Raw genomic sequence first — 17272 nt, 5'->3', positions numbered from 1 at the left:
ATCCAACTCTTGCCGTTTCCGCCGTTAAGTTATTTTATTTTCTCGGGTTCGGGTTTTTGTCTCCGTGTGTTGTTGTTGTTGTCATGCATCTCATATCATGTCATCATGTGCATTGCATTTGCAGACGTGTTCGTCTCATGCATCCGAGCATTTTCCCACTTGTCCATTTTGCATTCCGGCGCTCCGTTCTCCTCCGGTGGTCATTTCTACCTTTCTTTCGTGTGTGGGGATTAAACATTTCTGGATTGGACCGACACTTGCCAAGCGGCCTTGGTTTACTACCGGTAGACCGCCTGTCAAGTTTCGTACCATTTGGACTTCGTTTGATGCTCCAATGGTTAACCGAGGGACTAAAAAGGCCTCGTGTGTGTTGCAGCCCAACACCCTTCCAATTTGGCTCAAAACCCACCAAAACCCTCTCCATCATCTAGAGTGTTCGATCACGATCGCGTGGCCGAAAACCGCACCTCATTTGGACACTCCTAGCTCCCTCTATGCCTATAAATACACCACCCTTCCGAAATTTCGGTTCTTCTCCCCCCCAAAACCCTAAAGATCCAGATTCGCCGCCATCGGACATGTCCGCCGCGCCGGACATTTCGTCCGCCGCCACCCACGGCCACTGACGGGGCACCACGTGGTACCGCCCGGCCTCCTCTGCCGCCAGCCCGTGAGGCCCGGGAAGGGCCCTCCCTGGCCCGCGCGCCCGTCGCCGCCTGTCCTCCGCACCGCCTCCCATCGTCCCCGCGGCCGGCGCAGCTCCTCCCGGCCGGCCGCCGTGCCGCCATTGCCGGTTGCCACCACCCGCCGGCCGTGCCGCAACTCGCCACCGACGCCGCCCCTCGCCGCCGCGGCCAGCGCCGGCGACGCCCGCAGCCGCCCAGGCTCAGGCCTCCTCCTCCACTCCGGTAAGCCGGCGAGCTCCTCCCCGCTCCGGCCGACTCTTCCTCCGGCGACCTCGAGTTCTCCGGCGATCCTCGGGAAGCATGCGTGAACAGTAACCGGATCCAGATCCAGATCCAAAACTCGGTTGACTTTCCTGCCGAAACCCTAATTTTATTGCCATGTTCATCGTGTCGTAACTTTGCATTCGTAGATCCGTTTTGGGCGTGTGGCATATAAAAATGTTCGTCTCAGAGAGTATATCGTTTCATCTCATTGCATCATTTCATTTGAGCTCATCTTGATGCCGGAAATGCTGTTGGAAGAGTGCTATTTGAGTTAATTACCAGATCTGCTGCTCCAATTAGTTATTTGTCATTTTTGCCATGATTATTATGTGCATGATATGCCCCTGAGCTCTACATGTGTTTTGTTATATGCTTTGTCATCTTTCCAGAGGTGCTATCCATGTATTTTTGTGATGTGTGTGGTGACTAGCACAAGCTTGCAAAGTGGTGCATTCGTTAATGCTGATTTCAGGGACTTAGCAATTCCACTAAGTCCTTGATCTATTTCTATCAATATGCCATATGTTCATATTGTTTCCTAGTGATCCGTGCCTCTTTTGAGGATGATCAGTAAGGGTGATTTGTTAATCTTGTAGTGCTCTATCCATCCATGTCTTTGTTTCCATTTATGGAGCACCCTAGCTTGAGTCAATCGAGCTCTACTTTTGCTATTTCGTGAATCTGGGCAGATTGTCTACTTGTTAGCGATTTTGCCGAGGATGTTGTAGTTGATCCGTGCATGCTATGTTATTGTTCTTGTGATGTATAGCTTTTATAATGTGTATTATTGATGGGTGCATGCTTAGATTGTCATGCCTTGCTCTGTAGTGAGTGCATCGAGCTCGTGAACATGCCTACTTGATATCTGATTTGCATGCTCCAGTTTTTCACTAAGTCTGTGATCTGATTATGTTGTTGCCATGTTCACATGCTTCGAATTGTATTTTCTGATCCCTTTTGGCTCAAGGTCACTAAGAGACTTTTGTTAAGCTCTTTGAGTAGCTCCATGCCATGCTTTACTTTGCCATGTTCAGGTCTTGTAGCATATAGTTTTCATGCTCCAAAGTGTGCTATCTGATCTGAAATTCCAGACAAGTGTTAATTTCACTAAGTCTGAAATCTGTTTATCAATTGCACTTTTGCATACTTGTTTGAACCTGTTAATGAATGAATTGGCCGTAGCTCAGTGTTCATCGTTTGTTAAGCTTCATGAATGGATCCCTGCCATGTATTTTTTTGCCATGTTTGGGTGCTGTAGCATGTTTAGCTTGTTGCATTTAGATGGCTACTTGCTGTATATCGCAGACCGGTGCCATATTTGAATTGCTTGCCATTTCCAAACCGTGTCTCCGATTCTGGCGTTCTTTATATCGTTTTCAAGCGAAATCACCTCACCTTCCCGGTGGTAGACTTGGATTTCCATGTAGAGGCCAGGTTCATTCACTCCTTGTCAAATCTTGCATATGCATCACATATCGCATCCCGCATAGCATACCATGTTTGCATCATGTTGTTTGAGCTTTGCACGTGGTTGATTGTGTCCTTTTTACTTGTTTGTCTTGTTTGGGTAGAGCCGGGAGACAAGTTCGCTAACGAGGAGCCCGTTGAGTTTGCTTTCGAGGATCCAGTCAACTCTGACAACTTTGCAGGCAAGATGATCATACCCTCGAAATCACTTCTATCTTTGCTTTGCTAGATGCTCGCTCTTTTGCTATGACTATGCTACGATGCCTACCACTTGCTTATCATGCCGCCCAAATTGCCATGTCAAACCTCTAACCCACCATGTCCTAGCAAACCGTTGATTGGCTATGTTACCGCTTTGCTCAACCCCTCTTATAGCGTTGCTAGTTGCAGGTGAAGATCGGAGACCGTTCCTTGTTGGAACATTATTTTCTTGTTGGGATATCATTATATTATCTTGTTATCTTAATGCATCTATATACTTGGTAAAGGGTGGAAGGCTCGGCCTCTCGCCTAGTGTTTTGTTCCACTCTTGCCGCCCTAGTTTCCGTCATATCGGTGTTATGTTCCCGGATTTTGCGTTCCTTACGCGGTTGGGTGATAATGGGAACCCCTTGACAGTTCGCCTTGAATAAAGCTTTTCCAGCAATGCCCAACCTTGGTTTTACCATTTGCCACCTAGCCTCTTTTTCCCTTGGGTTTCCGGAGCCCAAGGGTCATCTTATTTAACCCCCCCGGGCCAGTGCTCCTCTGAGTGTTGGTCCACCTCGTCAGCCGCCGGTGGCCACCAGGGGCAACTCTGGGCTGGCCTACCGGAAGTTTGGACAATCTAAGTGTGCTCTGAGAACGAGATATGTGCAGCTCCTATCGGGATTTGTCGGCACATTCGGGCGGTGTTGCTGGATTTGTTTTAACTTGTCGAAGTGTCTTGTAGAACCGGGATACTGAGTCTGATCGGAATGTCTCGGGAGAAGGTATATCCTTCGTTGACCGTGAGAGCTTGTCATGGGCTAAGTTGGGACTCCCCTGCAGGGATTTGAACTTTCGAAAGCCGTGCCCGCGGTTATGGGCATATGAGAATTTGTTAATGTCCGGTTGTAGATAACTTGAACCTTAATTTAACTAAAAATGAATCAACTGTGTGTGTTACCGTGATGGTCTCTTCTCGGCGGAGTCCGGGAAGTGAACACGGTGTTGGAGTAATGTTTGCCGCAGGTTGTTCTCTAGTTATTCGATCCCGCTTTGCCTTCTCTTCTCGCTCTCATTTGCGAATAGGTTAGCCACCATATATGCTAGTCACTTGCTACAGCTCCACTTATTACCTTGCCTTACCTATAAGCTTAAATAGTCTTGATCGCGAGGGTGCGAGATTGCTGATTCCCTGTGGCTCACAGATTACTTCCAAACCAGATGCAGGGCCTGATGACTCCGTTCCAGATGACGCGCTTGAGCTCAAGTGGGAGTTCTACGAGGACTCATGCCGTTACTATGTGTCTTTCCCTAATGATAAGTAGTGGTGCCCAGTTGGGGCGATCGGGACCGTGTCGCATGTTGGGTTGATCTTTTATTTTGGCACCGTAGTCGGGCCATGAGTGTTTGGATGATGTAATGCTATTTATGTACTTTGTTTGACGTGGCGAGTGTAAGCCAAATATGTTCCTTCCCCTTTTATTATTTATATTACATGGGATGTTGTGAAGATTGCCTAACTTGTGACATTGCTTTCAATGCGGTTATGCCTCTAAGTCATGCTTCGACACGTAGGAGATATAGCCGCATCGAGGGCGTTACAAGTTGGTAATCAGAGCCGACCCTCGTGGTTACACGGATGGTTGCGGACAGGTGCGTGGTCATGTTGTTCATGACATTTGTGACCCGTCGTGGCACCCGGCATGGCACATGTACTGGACTGAAAGCACAGACGTTTGTGCCAAGAGGGAACGTTCCTGTGGCCCGACGAGGACGTCGGTTCCTCTGAGTGGGGGTGTCTGTGATAGCCTGGCTTATTAGGGATGATAGACTAGTCATATCATTAAGGAATTCCTTCTTTTCCGGGAGCCCATTCGGACAGAACTCCAAAGTTAAGCGTGCTCATCTTGGAGTAGTGTCAGGATGGGTGACCGACCGGGAAGTTGCCCCTGGGTGCGCACGAGTGAGGACAAAGTGTGCAGAAAAGACTAGTATTGATCTGTGGGGCCAGTCTAGATCCCGCCAGGAGTAACGACCACCGGCGGGTGTGTCCGGGGCATTACATTAAGGTTCCTTTGTGTATTAAAATTTTCATGTGGTTTGTCCACAAGCAAGTGATACTCACAAATGACAACTTAATTAAGAGGCGATGGGTAGGCAATTCACGGTGTTGTTTCTGTGCACACGATGAAACAATACAACATGTATTTCTTCAATGCCCACTTGCCAAGTTAGGGCATCTCCAGCCGTTGGGCCCCCAGGGGGCGTCAAAAAGCGCCACCTGGGGGTGAGCCGGCGCAAAAAATGGCCCTGGGGGCGAGTCGGTCCCCAGCCATCGGCCCTCAGGGCCGCCCCCAGGCGCGTATTGAAAAAAGGACCGTTCGGCGAAGTTATGATAAAAACTAGTTAAATTTCGGCCAATCATGGCAAATTTCGGCGAAATTCGCGCATTTTCATTACATTAACCTAATATAAAAAAAGAAAGGGTTTGAAGTCGTCGCCGCCGTCGCCGCCATCGTCGTCGTCGGCCTTCTCCTCCTTGACGCGGGCGCCCCTGCTGGACCCCTGCCCGGCGTCGCCATGGCGGACTGGTGGCGGCGCATCGTCGTCGTCGTCGCTGTCGCATAAGACGACGACCCTGCCTTCATCGCGACCGCGTCGGCGCTCCTCGAAGTGGCGTAGGGCGGCGCACTGGCGCTCCTTCTCCTTCTCCCGGCGCACCTTCTCCATCGCAATGGAGTCCTGGCGCGCCCATTCTAGGGCCGTGTCGTCGTCCTCGAACTCCGCCTTCACCGGCGCCAGCCCCGGCTCCGTCTTCACCGGCGCCAGACCCGGCTCCGTCTTTGGCTTGATGAAGCGCGGAGGAGCCGACGAGGGGGAGGCGCGCCGGCTGCCCTCGTTGATGATGATGCCGGCGCTGCGAGTGCGCCGGCCGAGCGGCGTCTCCGCCGCGGGCTCGGCCTTGACGCCGAGCAGGGCCAGAGTGCCGGAGGAGTGCGACGAGGATCGGGAGGAGGAAGAGGAGGAGGAGGACCCGAACCTCCTGGGCGCCCACGGCCCGGCGCGTCGGTGCTGCGCCGGAGCGGCCACCCTCGCCGGGGGGTACGCCAGCGGCGGGTCGTTGCCGCCCTCGAGGTACGTGAGCACGCCCTCGAGTGTGCGGCCGGGGACGCCCCACCACAGGTGGCGCCCCTCGCTGTTCTGCCGGCCGCCGACCACCGGCACGCTGTTGGTGGACGCCAAGCGCTGCTTCTGGCGGCGCTCGAAATACGCCGCCCATGCCGCGTGGTTGTCGGCGGCTTACTGGGGGAGGGAGAGTTGCGCGTCGGTGAGGGAGGCGCGCACGACCTCGACTTCCTCGGCGAAGTACTTCGGCTTCGCCGCGGCGTCGGGCAACGGGGGAATGGGAACTCCCCCGGCGCTGAGTCTCCACCCCGTCGGCCCGGCGCGCATGTCCGGCGGCGCCGGGATGTTCGCTTGGAACAGGAGCCAGGACTCCTGTTCGCGGAGCGAACGGCGGCCGAAGCTGTTGGCCGCCGCCTCGTCTCCGGGGAAGCGTTCTGCCATGGCGATGGCGGGGCTGGGCGGGCTCAGGAGAGGTAGAGGGAGGGGCTGGGCGGCGGCGCTCGGGAGAGGTAGGGAGAGGGAGGGGCTGGACGGCGGCGAGGGGCGGGGCTGGTGTGGGCACAGGCGAGTGGAGGCCACCGGCTTTTATAGCCGCGCCGCGCCCGTGTGTACGCGTGCGAGGGAGGGGAGGCGTCGGCGCGCCGTCCCGTGACGCGCCGCCGGTGAGGAATCAATGGCAAGGCTGACCGGCGGCAGCCTTGCCATTGATTCCCCGCGGGAACCGAGGCCGTTGGGGGAAGACGAGGCGCCGAGTCGCTGACGCGGCTGGCCCGCGGCTTTTTCGCGCCAAAACAGCTTGCCCCGGCACCCCCGGGCGCCCCCCAGTGCGTCGGGTTCGGCCTGGGTCCGCCGGCGCTGTTTTCAGCCCAAGCCGGCGAAAATCGGGCTCCTGGGGGCGCGATTGGGCCGTTTTTTCGGCGCCGGCGCGAAAAAATCGCCTGGGGAGGCCTTCCTGGGGGCGCGGCTAGAGATGCCCTTACATTGGAGAACAATTCATATAGCTTTCAATATCAACCCTCCAGTAGATATTGCGTCTTTGTTTGGGACGTGGTTAGCTGGGGTTGAACAGACTACTATAGCTCGTATTCGGATTGGAATATGTGCGCTATTATGGGCTATATGGAACTGCAGGAATGATATGATTTTTAACAGACAGCACAATTTAACTTTTTTGCAGGTTATCTTCAGAGCTACAGCTTTCCGTACATGGTCCTTACTCACTCCTATGGACTCCAGGAAGCCTTTGGTTACTGGGTGCAACCAATGGAAGATGGAAGCTCGGCTTATCTTCAACCGATTCGGATGGCGCTCGCATAACAGGATAGGAGTCTAGGGAGCTTATCCATCTTATTACCGTATCGTTTGTTATTGTACGCCTGTACTTTTTGTCGTTTCTTTACTTTGTTTCGCTCCATTTGCGAGCTGTAAGACATTTTTGACGTTACCTTCTGGATTATTAATAAGAGGGCCACATGCATCATCATGATGCAGAGACCGGGGGCATGCCTCTATTTCCAAAAAAGGTCTTTTACAATAATGTGAGAAATAAAGTCGGGAATGGAAGCTTCCCAGAATTCAGAACATCTATTACTAAAAGAGTGTTTTGCTAGAGCATCAGCCACCTCATTAGCTTCCCGAAAACAGTGATCGCATGTGAGAGCCAGAAAGAAAGACTTCTTTTATCGTAATAACTTTATTCCTCAGATAATAGCAAGGTCATTTACATAGTTGTGAAGAATAAAATCAGGGACGAAAGTCTCCCAAACCTTAGAAGTACTATTGCTAAAACAATGCTTGCTAATCCATCTGCTAGCATATTTGCCTCTCTGCTACAGAACTCATAGCTAATACGTGCAAACTCCGTTGCCAAGAGGGAGCACTCTGCCACCACAGGAACATCCACTCCCATATAAGCATCCGGGTCAAATATAGCTTCCAAAGCGTTCATACAATCTGACTCAATGATGAGATTTGTGCACCCCAGATTCGCTGCCAAGTATAGTCCAGAACGGATGGCCATTAGCTCAGCTGATCCCGCGCTTGAGACATGAGGTAATGCTAATGTTGCCGCTCCCAGAAATTTGCCCTGATCTTCACGGGTGACAACTCTACAAGCTCCACCGAGGTTCTCCTCATGAAATGATGCATCAACATTCACCTTTATAACTCCCCTACTTGGCTTCTTCCACACTTGATCATTCTTGTGGATGGGCTGGTTTGGAGTATTTACACGGACAAAATTGGTAGCAAGTACCCGAATTGAGATTGCTGATTGCTCTGGAGTTGGGACAGTCTCCCCCTTCGCAACTTGCCTCCTTTGCCACCATATAAACCACATGGCCACCAGGATGAGCTCGGCAGTGGGAATATCATGTGTAGTCATATGCAGGCGGATCAGAATGTCCAAAGTGATAGACCCGGAACGGTCCTGCACAACTGCTCTGTCGATCTCCTCAGTTAACCCTAGTGATGACCACACTTGTGTTGCTCTATCACATGTGAAAAGACAATGTTGAATGTCTTCCAAACCAACTTTGCATATCGGGCATTGCGGGATCAAGGGTATGTGTCTGCCCGTGAGTACACCGTAGCATGGAAGTACTCCCTTAAGTACTTTCCAACCAAAATGATTGATCTTTCCCGGTAAACGAAGATGCCATAGTTCCTTCCAAACCCCGCTAAGTTGAGCACTCCCCGGACTGTTCGAATTTGCATAGTGGCGACCGGACTAGTGGTCAAATTCTAAGTGATATGCCGAGCGTACTGAGAAGGTTCCAGACTTTGTATAGTGTCATGCCACAAAATCTTCTAGTGCTTCAACATGTAGTGGAATTTGTAGTATTCTGCGTACATCAACTGGTGAGAACACGCTCTGAATTAGTGCCTCGTCCCACTGACCCGTATGAGGGTCAATTATCTCTTGCACTTTTGACAACATGATTCCACCTCTAGGGGTGATAATCTTCCTTGTTGGACTTGATGGGAGCCATGGATCATCCCAAATGTTAATCTGTGAACCAGTGCCCACTCGCCAAATACATCCCCTCTTGAAAGTGTGTATCCCAACAACCAAAGTTTGCCATGTAAACGAGGAGTCTTTCTTTGAACCATCTCTCAGAACATTACCATCAGGATAGTATTTTGCACATAGAACACATGCACACAAAAAGTCAGGATTCTGGATCAGTCGCCAGCACTGCTTTGCTAACATAGCAAGGTTAAAGTTATGAAGGTCTGTAAATCCCATACCTCCCTTCTTCTTCAGAACACACATGCAAACCAATGCATTTTCCTTTTCTCCTCTCCATCACCCCACCAGAAGCTCGATATTTCATCAGTGATTGACTTGCATATCCCTTTTGGTAACTTAAAAACAGACATAGCATAAGATGGAATTGCCTGAGCTACTGCCTTTAAAAGGATTTCTTTACCTTGGACTGATAAAATTTTTTCCTTCCACTCCTTCAATCTCTGACAAACTCTATCAACAAGATGTTGAAAACAGTCACTACGATCAACACCGACAATAGTTGGTAGCCTCAAATACTTGTCAGATAAAGCTTCTGTTAGTATATTCAACATTCCACATAAATTCTCCCTTTCATTTACTCTAGTATTAGGACTGAAGAAGATACTGGATTTTGGAGTACTTACACGCTGCCCTGAACTCTCACAATATGTATCTAGGACCCTCTTCAATGTACTTGCATTCTGTACCGTAGCTCTCATGAAGATCAAAGAATCATCCGCAAACAAAAGGTGAGATATCGAGGGGGCATTCCTTGACACCTTTATTCCTTCAATACCACCAACTTCTTCTGCATGAGGCAACATGCTTGATAATCCTTCAGAACAGATCAAAAAGAGATAAGGAGATAGGGGATCACTCTGTCTTAGGCCCCTAGTTGGTGTAAATTCGTCTGTCTCTATATTACAAGTTCATTGTACTACAAGTTCTGTTCCCAAAAGCTATATGCCAACGTTCCAATTTTAATCTTGCTACTCAAACGCTTCGAGAGCCACTTCTCCCGGTTTTCCCTCTCTCACTTATCAGTTGGCTTTCTTCTTTACGTGGGTGGTTTTTTCTCCGGTGTCTCCTGGTTTTTCCTCTCCCGCTTATCAGTTGATTTTTTTTCTCATACGACAAAGCTCTCCTGTATTTGGGTGGTTCGTCCTTATGAAAAATGTAGCCTGCAAAACTACTGCCAAGTTATAGATTTGTTGACTTGTTGAAAACAATAATATAATAACACATCAAGACATCAAGGCGCACTACTAAAATGTAACATAGACAACGCGAAACAGAAGCAAGTTTTATTATCTCAAAGATAAACAAATGTAACATACACAACAACAAATCAACTACACGCTACAGCTCACTTGATGACTTGATTACCATTTATTCAGTAACAAACAGACGATTATTTTCTTCCGAAATGGATGCAGAGTTGCCAGAGGGCAGAGGCTCCCTAGTTGAACCTGGCCTTGACGGCGTCGATGTCTTCGTTATCAACCCTGAAGGCCTTGGCCAGCACGTCGGTTGGCACTGGTGGTGTGGCAGCCAAGAGCGTGGTGGCGATGGCTTGGGTGCCCTGAAGCTGGCTGTTGAAGGCGGCGATGACGGAGGCAGAGCAGTTGCCTCTGTTCTGCTGGAAGTGCACGAGCCCTCGCTGGAAGACGAACACCTCTCCGACGGTGACGACCTTAGTGAAGAGCTTGTTGGCGGTGGTGATGAAACCCACCTCCAGGGTTCCCTCGGTGACGAAGATGATCTCGGTGGCGCGCGGGTGGGTGTGCGGCGGGTTCTGCCCTCCCACGGCGTAGTCGATGCGCGCCATGGACACGCCGAGCGTGTTCACCCCGGGGAATGACAGCACGTTAGCCGCGGTGACGACCGAACCAGCCGGGTTGTTGGTGTTGCCGGCCTTCTTGAGTCCGGCGAAGAAGAAGTCGTCGGCCGTGATGTTCGCCTTGCATGGGAACCCGTTGATCTTGATCGCTGCCGCCATTCATGGGTCAGCAAGATCCAGCGCAGCACACAAGATGCAATGCAACAAGGAAGTTGACAAAGACGAGTGAATAATTCAGCAGGAGAATAACTCACGGGATGCCAGGTCGGCGACGCAGACGTCCTGGAGCATGTCGGGGTCGCCGGCGATGGATGGTGCGACGAGCGCGAGGAGGACGGCGCAGGCCGCCACGACGGAAAGCTGAAGCCTCGCCATGGCCGATTGGTCAATGCTTGCTTGCTTGCTATCAGCTTGGTGGTGGTGTAGCTATGGAGCGCTTCTTGGGTGTGGAAATGAGCGAAGGTAGGAGCCGGTACTTGTAGGCAAGGTGATTCGTGCATCGCCATCGCAAGGTCAAAGGGGTTTGGCTGCGACGAGGCGACTGGGTCGGATGGGGACGGAAGCAAGCAAGAGCCTGCGCATCCGGTTCCATGAATTTGGAGCCAACCAAATGGGGATGTAGAAGTTGTTTATGCAGGCTTGCTGCTACACATGCGTTTTCGAATCAGATCCACGTACGATCCATCCATTACCGGCACGAGGCTAGCTGTGTATGCGTATCCTCTTGGAAACAACGACCCCATTTTCGCGGGGAACAATATATGCGCGATAGCACATGCTAGACGGATGGCTCGAGTAGTTGCACATGCTAGTTCGTACCGTTAGACCACCTCATGGTAACCAAGTTGAGTTTCTGTCTCTGCGGTGGTTGCCAAGGAGCCGGATCTCCTGACATACGCCCCCTGCCGTTGGGCCGCTGACATGTGGGTTTAAGTCCACACGTCAGTGCATGGGCCGTATGTCAGACGAGCCGCGTCCAGTTGCCAAAACAAAAATGATAATGTATGCCAGATTGATGGGGAGCTGTTTCCGCCACTAATCAATTCCACTTGCATTAGAGAGAGCCATTCTGGTCAATAACTTCATCCTGATTTTTTCCAGAAGAGGAGAGGGGAAGGATGGCTTCTGAATTGCTTGCGAGGCTGAGCTGGAACAGCTCTCCTATAGGGGCGATTAGATGTACTATAGAACTACGTAGTACTAATGATGCTGGAAATCACGTTGCCCAGCACCATGCCCCATCAGAGACTTTTGTTTCTTATGGGAATATTTTTCTCCCACCGAGCACTCAGCCACTGATCATATTCAATTAGGGCGAGGGCGAGGGCGAGAGGGTAGACTTATGCCAAAGCATCAGATGCGGTTCCTGATGGTTAGAGCATCTCGAGCCATTGACCCTTCAAGAGACATAAAAATCATTGTCGGAGGGCGAGCCGGCGGTAGAATCGGGGCGGGGACGGTTGGGTATCTAGCCGTCGCCCCCAGGTCGCCCACAGTCGCCGATATCGACCGATTCGCGGACGTTTTTCAGTTCAGATAAATAAATAAATGGCCCAATATCGACGAGAAATGGTCCATATTCGACGTGGTTCGGCGTTGAATTCTCAACATAAATAATTTTTTATCACATAGTTCATCATAGAAAATCAAATGATTCAACCAAATAGTGCAACAATAAATAGTTCAATACAAATTATATAGTTCAACAAATAAAAACTCATCACACGTCGAGCTAGGCGTCGCCCTTATCCTCCATAGGTGCTCCACCAGATCCTGCTGCAGTTGATGATGCACTTGTGGGTCTCAGATCTCCTGACGCATACTGAGGTAGGCAGTCCAGGTTGCCGGTAGCTTGTAATCAACTTCGGCTAGAGGACCCTGCCTGTAGTATGGTTCAATGTCAAACACTGGCTCTTCCTGCTCGCTCTCGATGATCATGTTGTGCAAGATGACACAGCAAGTCATGATCTCCCACATTTGATCTTTCGACCAGGTTTGAGCAGGGTACCGGACAACAGCAAATCGAGATTGGAGCACACCAAATGCCCGCTCGACATCCTTCCTGCAAGCCTCCTGCACCTTAGCAAAGTGGGACTTCTTGCCTCCTAGCACAGCGTTCGAGATAGTCTTCACAAATGTAGACCATCTTGGATAGATGCCATCAGCTAGGTAGTACCCCTCATTGTAGTGCCGCCCGTTGACCTCGAAGTTAACCGGAGGAGAATGACTTTCAACAAGTGAGGGAGTCCTGGATTAGGGGGTCTCCGGACAGCCGGACTATATCCTTTGGCCGGACTGTTGGACTATGAAGATACAAGATTGAAGACTTCGTCTCGTGTCCGGATGGGACTCTACTTGGCGTGGAAGGCAAGCTAGGCAATACATATATGTATATCTCCTTCTTTATAACCGACCTTGTGTAACCCTAGCCCTCTCCGGTGTCTATATAAACCGGAGGGTTTTAGTCCGTAGGACAACATACAATCATACCATAGGCTAGCTTCTAGGGTTTAACCTCTCTGATCTCGTGGTAGATCTACTCTTGTACTACCCATATCATCAATATTAATCAAGCAGGATGTAGGGTTTTACCTCCATCAAGAGGGCCCGAACCTGGGTAAAACATCGTCTTCCTTGCCTCATGTTACCATCCGCCTTAGACGCACAGTTCGGGACCCCCTACTCGAGATCCGCCGGTTTTGACACCGACATTGGTGCTTTCATTGAGAGTTCCTCTGTGCCGTCGCCAGAAGGAAGGATGTCTCGTCTCGTCTTTAAAGATGGTACTACTGTTGGGGGAGCTTTGGCTGTCGGCCAAACTCTCTGGCTAGGCAGGTTCATCATGACCGCCTGTTCGGCCGCCGCGCCGACGATGAATTCTCGGGTCATCGAAAACAGCCTCCACATCAAATCGACACTCGCCGAACAGATGGATCCAATGGAGCTCTCCTCCTTAAACAATCTCTTGGATCGCACCGCCGCCTTGGGAGTCGCTACGGACTATGATCGGATTGGGCTTAAACCCGATCAAAGGGAGATTAACTCTCCACCCGTCACCCATCATATTGCAGTGGTGGCGGAACAATGCGGCGACCTTTCCTCTATCCCGAGGACCAAATATGTCCGGATTCCCGATCTCTCCGAGCCGGATGCCCGTTCGCGGGAGGACAACACCCAATCCCTGAACTTAGAGTCAGGCAGCGGGCCAGGATTATCGGGTCACACCCCAGAACCGGAACTTTCAAAATTGGAAATTCCTCGGCCCCTGGATCCCAGATCAGGTGAGGGTTCGGATTCAATTCCACCCACCCACCCAAACATAAGCGATCTTTCCCACATCAGGCAAGAGCTCCAGGAAACAGTACATCACTATTGGGCCAGATTCCTCCTTGCGATGAACAAGGTTAAGGACTGTCGCGAGGAAGACGCAATCCTATTTTTCTGCAATAATTGCACGGACAAGGGAATCCTTATTGCCATAAATCACCGTGAGATAACACGCTTCGCTGACTTGGCGTCCATAGTACGAAAGTACTGTGCGATGGAAAGTGCCTGGAAAACCGAAGTAAACTTTTGGGATAATCCGGCCCTGAATACAAACCCAGTCCGAAACAAAAGGGTGCATTATCACAATACACCCGGGTCAACTACCAAAAAACAAAAACCCTCTACAGGTTATGGAACCGTACTGGAAGGATGGCTCAACGGACCCTACAAAATTCATAGTACAACAGATACAATACCAACGCACAGCCTTAGAGCATGTTGGATACTCCGGCAGGTGGCAAAAAGTGGTGAGGATATTCTTATCCCACATACCACGGAGCACCATCCAGTGGATAACAATATGGTGTTAACAGTGTTCGAGGCCTTTGCGTCAAGTAACAGGCGCAAGCGAACACTCCGCAGCATGGCCGAAATCTGCCACGTAGTAGCAAAAAATCCATGGAGTGACACGGCTATTACCTTCAATGCCAGTGATGAACCCAAATTCCGAGCAGCCCGAGCACCAGCCGCACTGGTCCTCAGTCCAATCGTGGATGGCTTTCGACTCACCAAAGTACTCATGGACGGCGGCAGCGGACTAAACCTCATCTATGAGGAAACCCTTCAAAAGAGGGAAATAGACTGGAACCGCATCGAGCAAAGTAGCACAACCTTTAGAGGAATTATCCCCAGTCGGGAAGCACGATGTGCTGGTAAAATCACACTAGATGTGGTATTCGGCATGCCGGATAATTACAGGTCCGAAGAAATTACATTCCAAGTGGCCCCGTTCAGCAGTGGTTATCACGCTCTTTTAGGACGGGAGGCATTCACAATCTTCCAAGCCGTACCCCATTACGGGTACATGAAGCTCAAAATGCCCGGGCCCAACGGAATCATCACTCTCGCCAGCGATTCGGACACAGCACTCCGCGCCGAAAACAAAACAGCCGCATTGACCCTCGAGGCACTATCCGAAGCCCTCTCGGTCGAGGAATTAACTACGCTACGCTCCACAGTGGACAGGGACGACGTGATACTCGACAAGAGATCCAAGTCCACCTCTTTTAAACCAGCGGATGATATAGTAAAATTCCAAATCCACCCAACGGACCCTACAAAAATAGCCTCCATCGGGGCACAGCTAAGCCCCGCTGTGGACGCCGCACTACGAGAGTTCCTGCGCGATAACTGGGGCATATTCGCCTAGCATCCCTCAGACATGCCAGGAATCCCACGCAGGCTGGCTGAGCATAGCCTCAATATCCTAAAGGGATTCAAGCCGGTCAAGCAAGCTCTTCGGCATTTCTTCGAACCTAAGAGACAGGCCATGGGAGAGGAACTAGCCAAGTTATTAGAGGCCGGATTCATCAAAGAAATAAAACACCCGGACTGGCTAGCAAACCTAGTGATGGTACCAAAGAAGGACAAATCCTGGCGCCTTTGTGTCGACTTCAAAGACCTCAATAAAGCTTGCCCAAAGGATCCCTTCCCCCTCCCACGCATCGATCAAATCATTGATGCTACTGCAGGACACGAGTCATTGCGTTTCCTCGACGCATACTCCGGTTACCACCAAATCAAGATGGCGGAGTCCAACCAAGCCGCAACGGCATTCATCACGCCATACGGTCCCTTCTGTTTTAACACAATGCCTTTTGGGCTCAAAAACGCCGGCGCAACATATCAGCGCATGATTCAGACATGTCTGGAGAAACAAATTGGCAAAACAGTAGAGACATACGTAGACGATGTGGTCATCAAAACCAAACACGTTGACTCTTTGATAGACGACTTGAGGCTCATATTTGACAACCTCCGAACATATGACATCAAGCTCAATTTGGAAAAATGCGTTTTCGGCGTACCAGCCGGAAAGCTCCTGGGATTCATTGTCTCCAGTACAGGTATTGAAGCTAATCCGACCAAAATCCGAGCGTTGTCACAGTTGGCTACCCCAACAGACCTCAAACTAGTCCAGAAGCTAACTGGATGTGTGGCGGCTCTAAGCCGCTTTATCTCCCGCTTGGGAGAAAAGGCTTTACCCCTTTATCGCCTCCTTCGGCTCACCGAACACTTCGAGTGGACGGACACGGCCACAGCCGGATTGGAAGAAATAAAGGCCATTCTGGCAACCAACCCGATCCTGGCCGCACCAAACACTGGCGAACCAATGATGTTGCACATTGCAGCAACTCATCAAGTTGTAAGCGCGATGCTCGTTGTCGAACGGGAAGCGGACGGACACAAATTCCCTCTTCAAAAGCCGGTATACTATGTATCCACTGTCCTCACTCCATGCAAATCACGGTACCCGCATTACCAAGAAATAACATCTGCAGTATTTATGGCATCGCGGAAACTGCGACACTACTTTCAAGAGTGTTCGATTACAGTAGCCTCGGAAGTGCCACTTAATGATATTATCAACAACCGCGACGCTACGGGCCAGATTGCCAAATGGGCCATTGAGCTCCTCCCATTCGACATAACATACAAACCTCGCCGAGCCATTAAATCGCAAGTACTGGCGGACTTCGTCGCCGAATGGACGGAGGCCGAACTCCCTAAAGAGTACGGCACATACTCCAATTGGATCATGCACTTCGACGGTTCTAAAATGCTGGCCAGTCTAGGGGCTGGCATCATCCTGACGTCCCCAACCGGAGATACCATTCAGTACATACTGCAAATATTGTATACAGATTCCAACAATGCAGCCGAATACGAAACTCTGTTGCATGGTCTTCGGATGGCAGTCTCCATCGGCATTTAACGCCTGGAGGTGCATGGGGATTCAAACCTCGCAATATCCCAAATAAACGGAGATTTCGACGCCAAGGATCCGAAAATGGCAGCCTATCGACATGCCGTCCTAAAAATGTCAGCTCGGTTCGAGGGACTCGAATTTCACCATGTGGCTCGGGAAAACAATCAGGCGGCGGATATCCTCGCCCGCATCGGCGCAAAACGCGACACGGTCCCCCCAACATATTTCTGGAGCGGCTCTTCAAGCCATCAATAGCATGGGAAGGGGACACTGGTAACAACAATCCGGACCCGGCCAAAATACCCGATACCGAACTCTCTGACACAAACGGAGGCTCCGCCACCGAAATAACACCTTCAGCCCATGAAATAATGGCCATTATTGCCCCGTGGACAGAACCATTCCTGGCTTACCTAACTAGACAGGAACTTCCGGAG

At 50.7% G+C, this 17272-nt stretch overlaps 1 protein-coding gene and 1 pseudogene across 1 annotated transcript; both read right to left on the bottom strand.

The window, feature by feature from the left end:
* Positions 1–549: 549 nt before the first annotated feature.
* LOC147966610 (uncharacterized) lies at positions 550–7749 on the bottom strand (annotated as a pseudogene).
* A 2279-nt stretch (positions 7750–10028) lies between these two features.
* Positions 10029–11044, bottom strand: LOC125515351 (germin-like protein 1-1). The gene is made up of 2 exons (XM_048680801.2): positions 10834–11044; positions 10029–10728 (listed from the first exon to the last, which is right to left on the bottom strand). Exons 1-2 carry the CDS (start codon positions 10952–10954, stop codon positions 10199–10201), a joined length of 651 nt encoding a protein of 216 aa, XP_048536758.2. The 5' UTR covers positions 10955–11044; the 3' UTR covers positions 10029–10198.
* Between the last annotated feature and the right edge of the window lie 6228 nt (positions 11045–17272).

This window comes from Triticum urartu, chromosome 6A, assembly GCF_056163025.1.
Source record: "Triticum urartu cultivar PI428250 chromosome 6A, HENAU_Tu73, whole genome shotgun sequence".
Lineage (NCBI taxonomy): Eukaryota > Viridiplantae > Streptophyta > Magnoliopsida > Poales > Poaceae > Triticum > Triticum urartu.
Note: the sequence above shows the minus strand (reverse complement) of the source record. Positions and strands in the feature narration are given on the sequence as shown.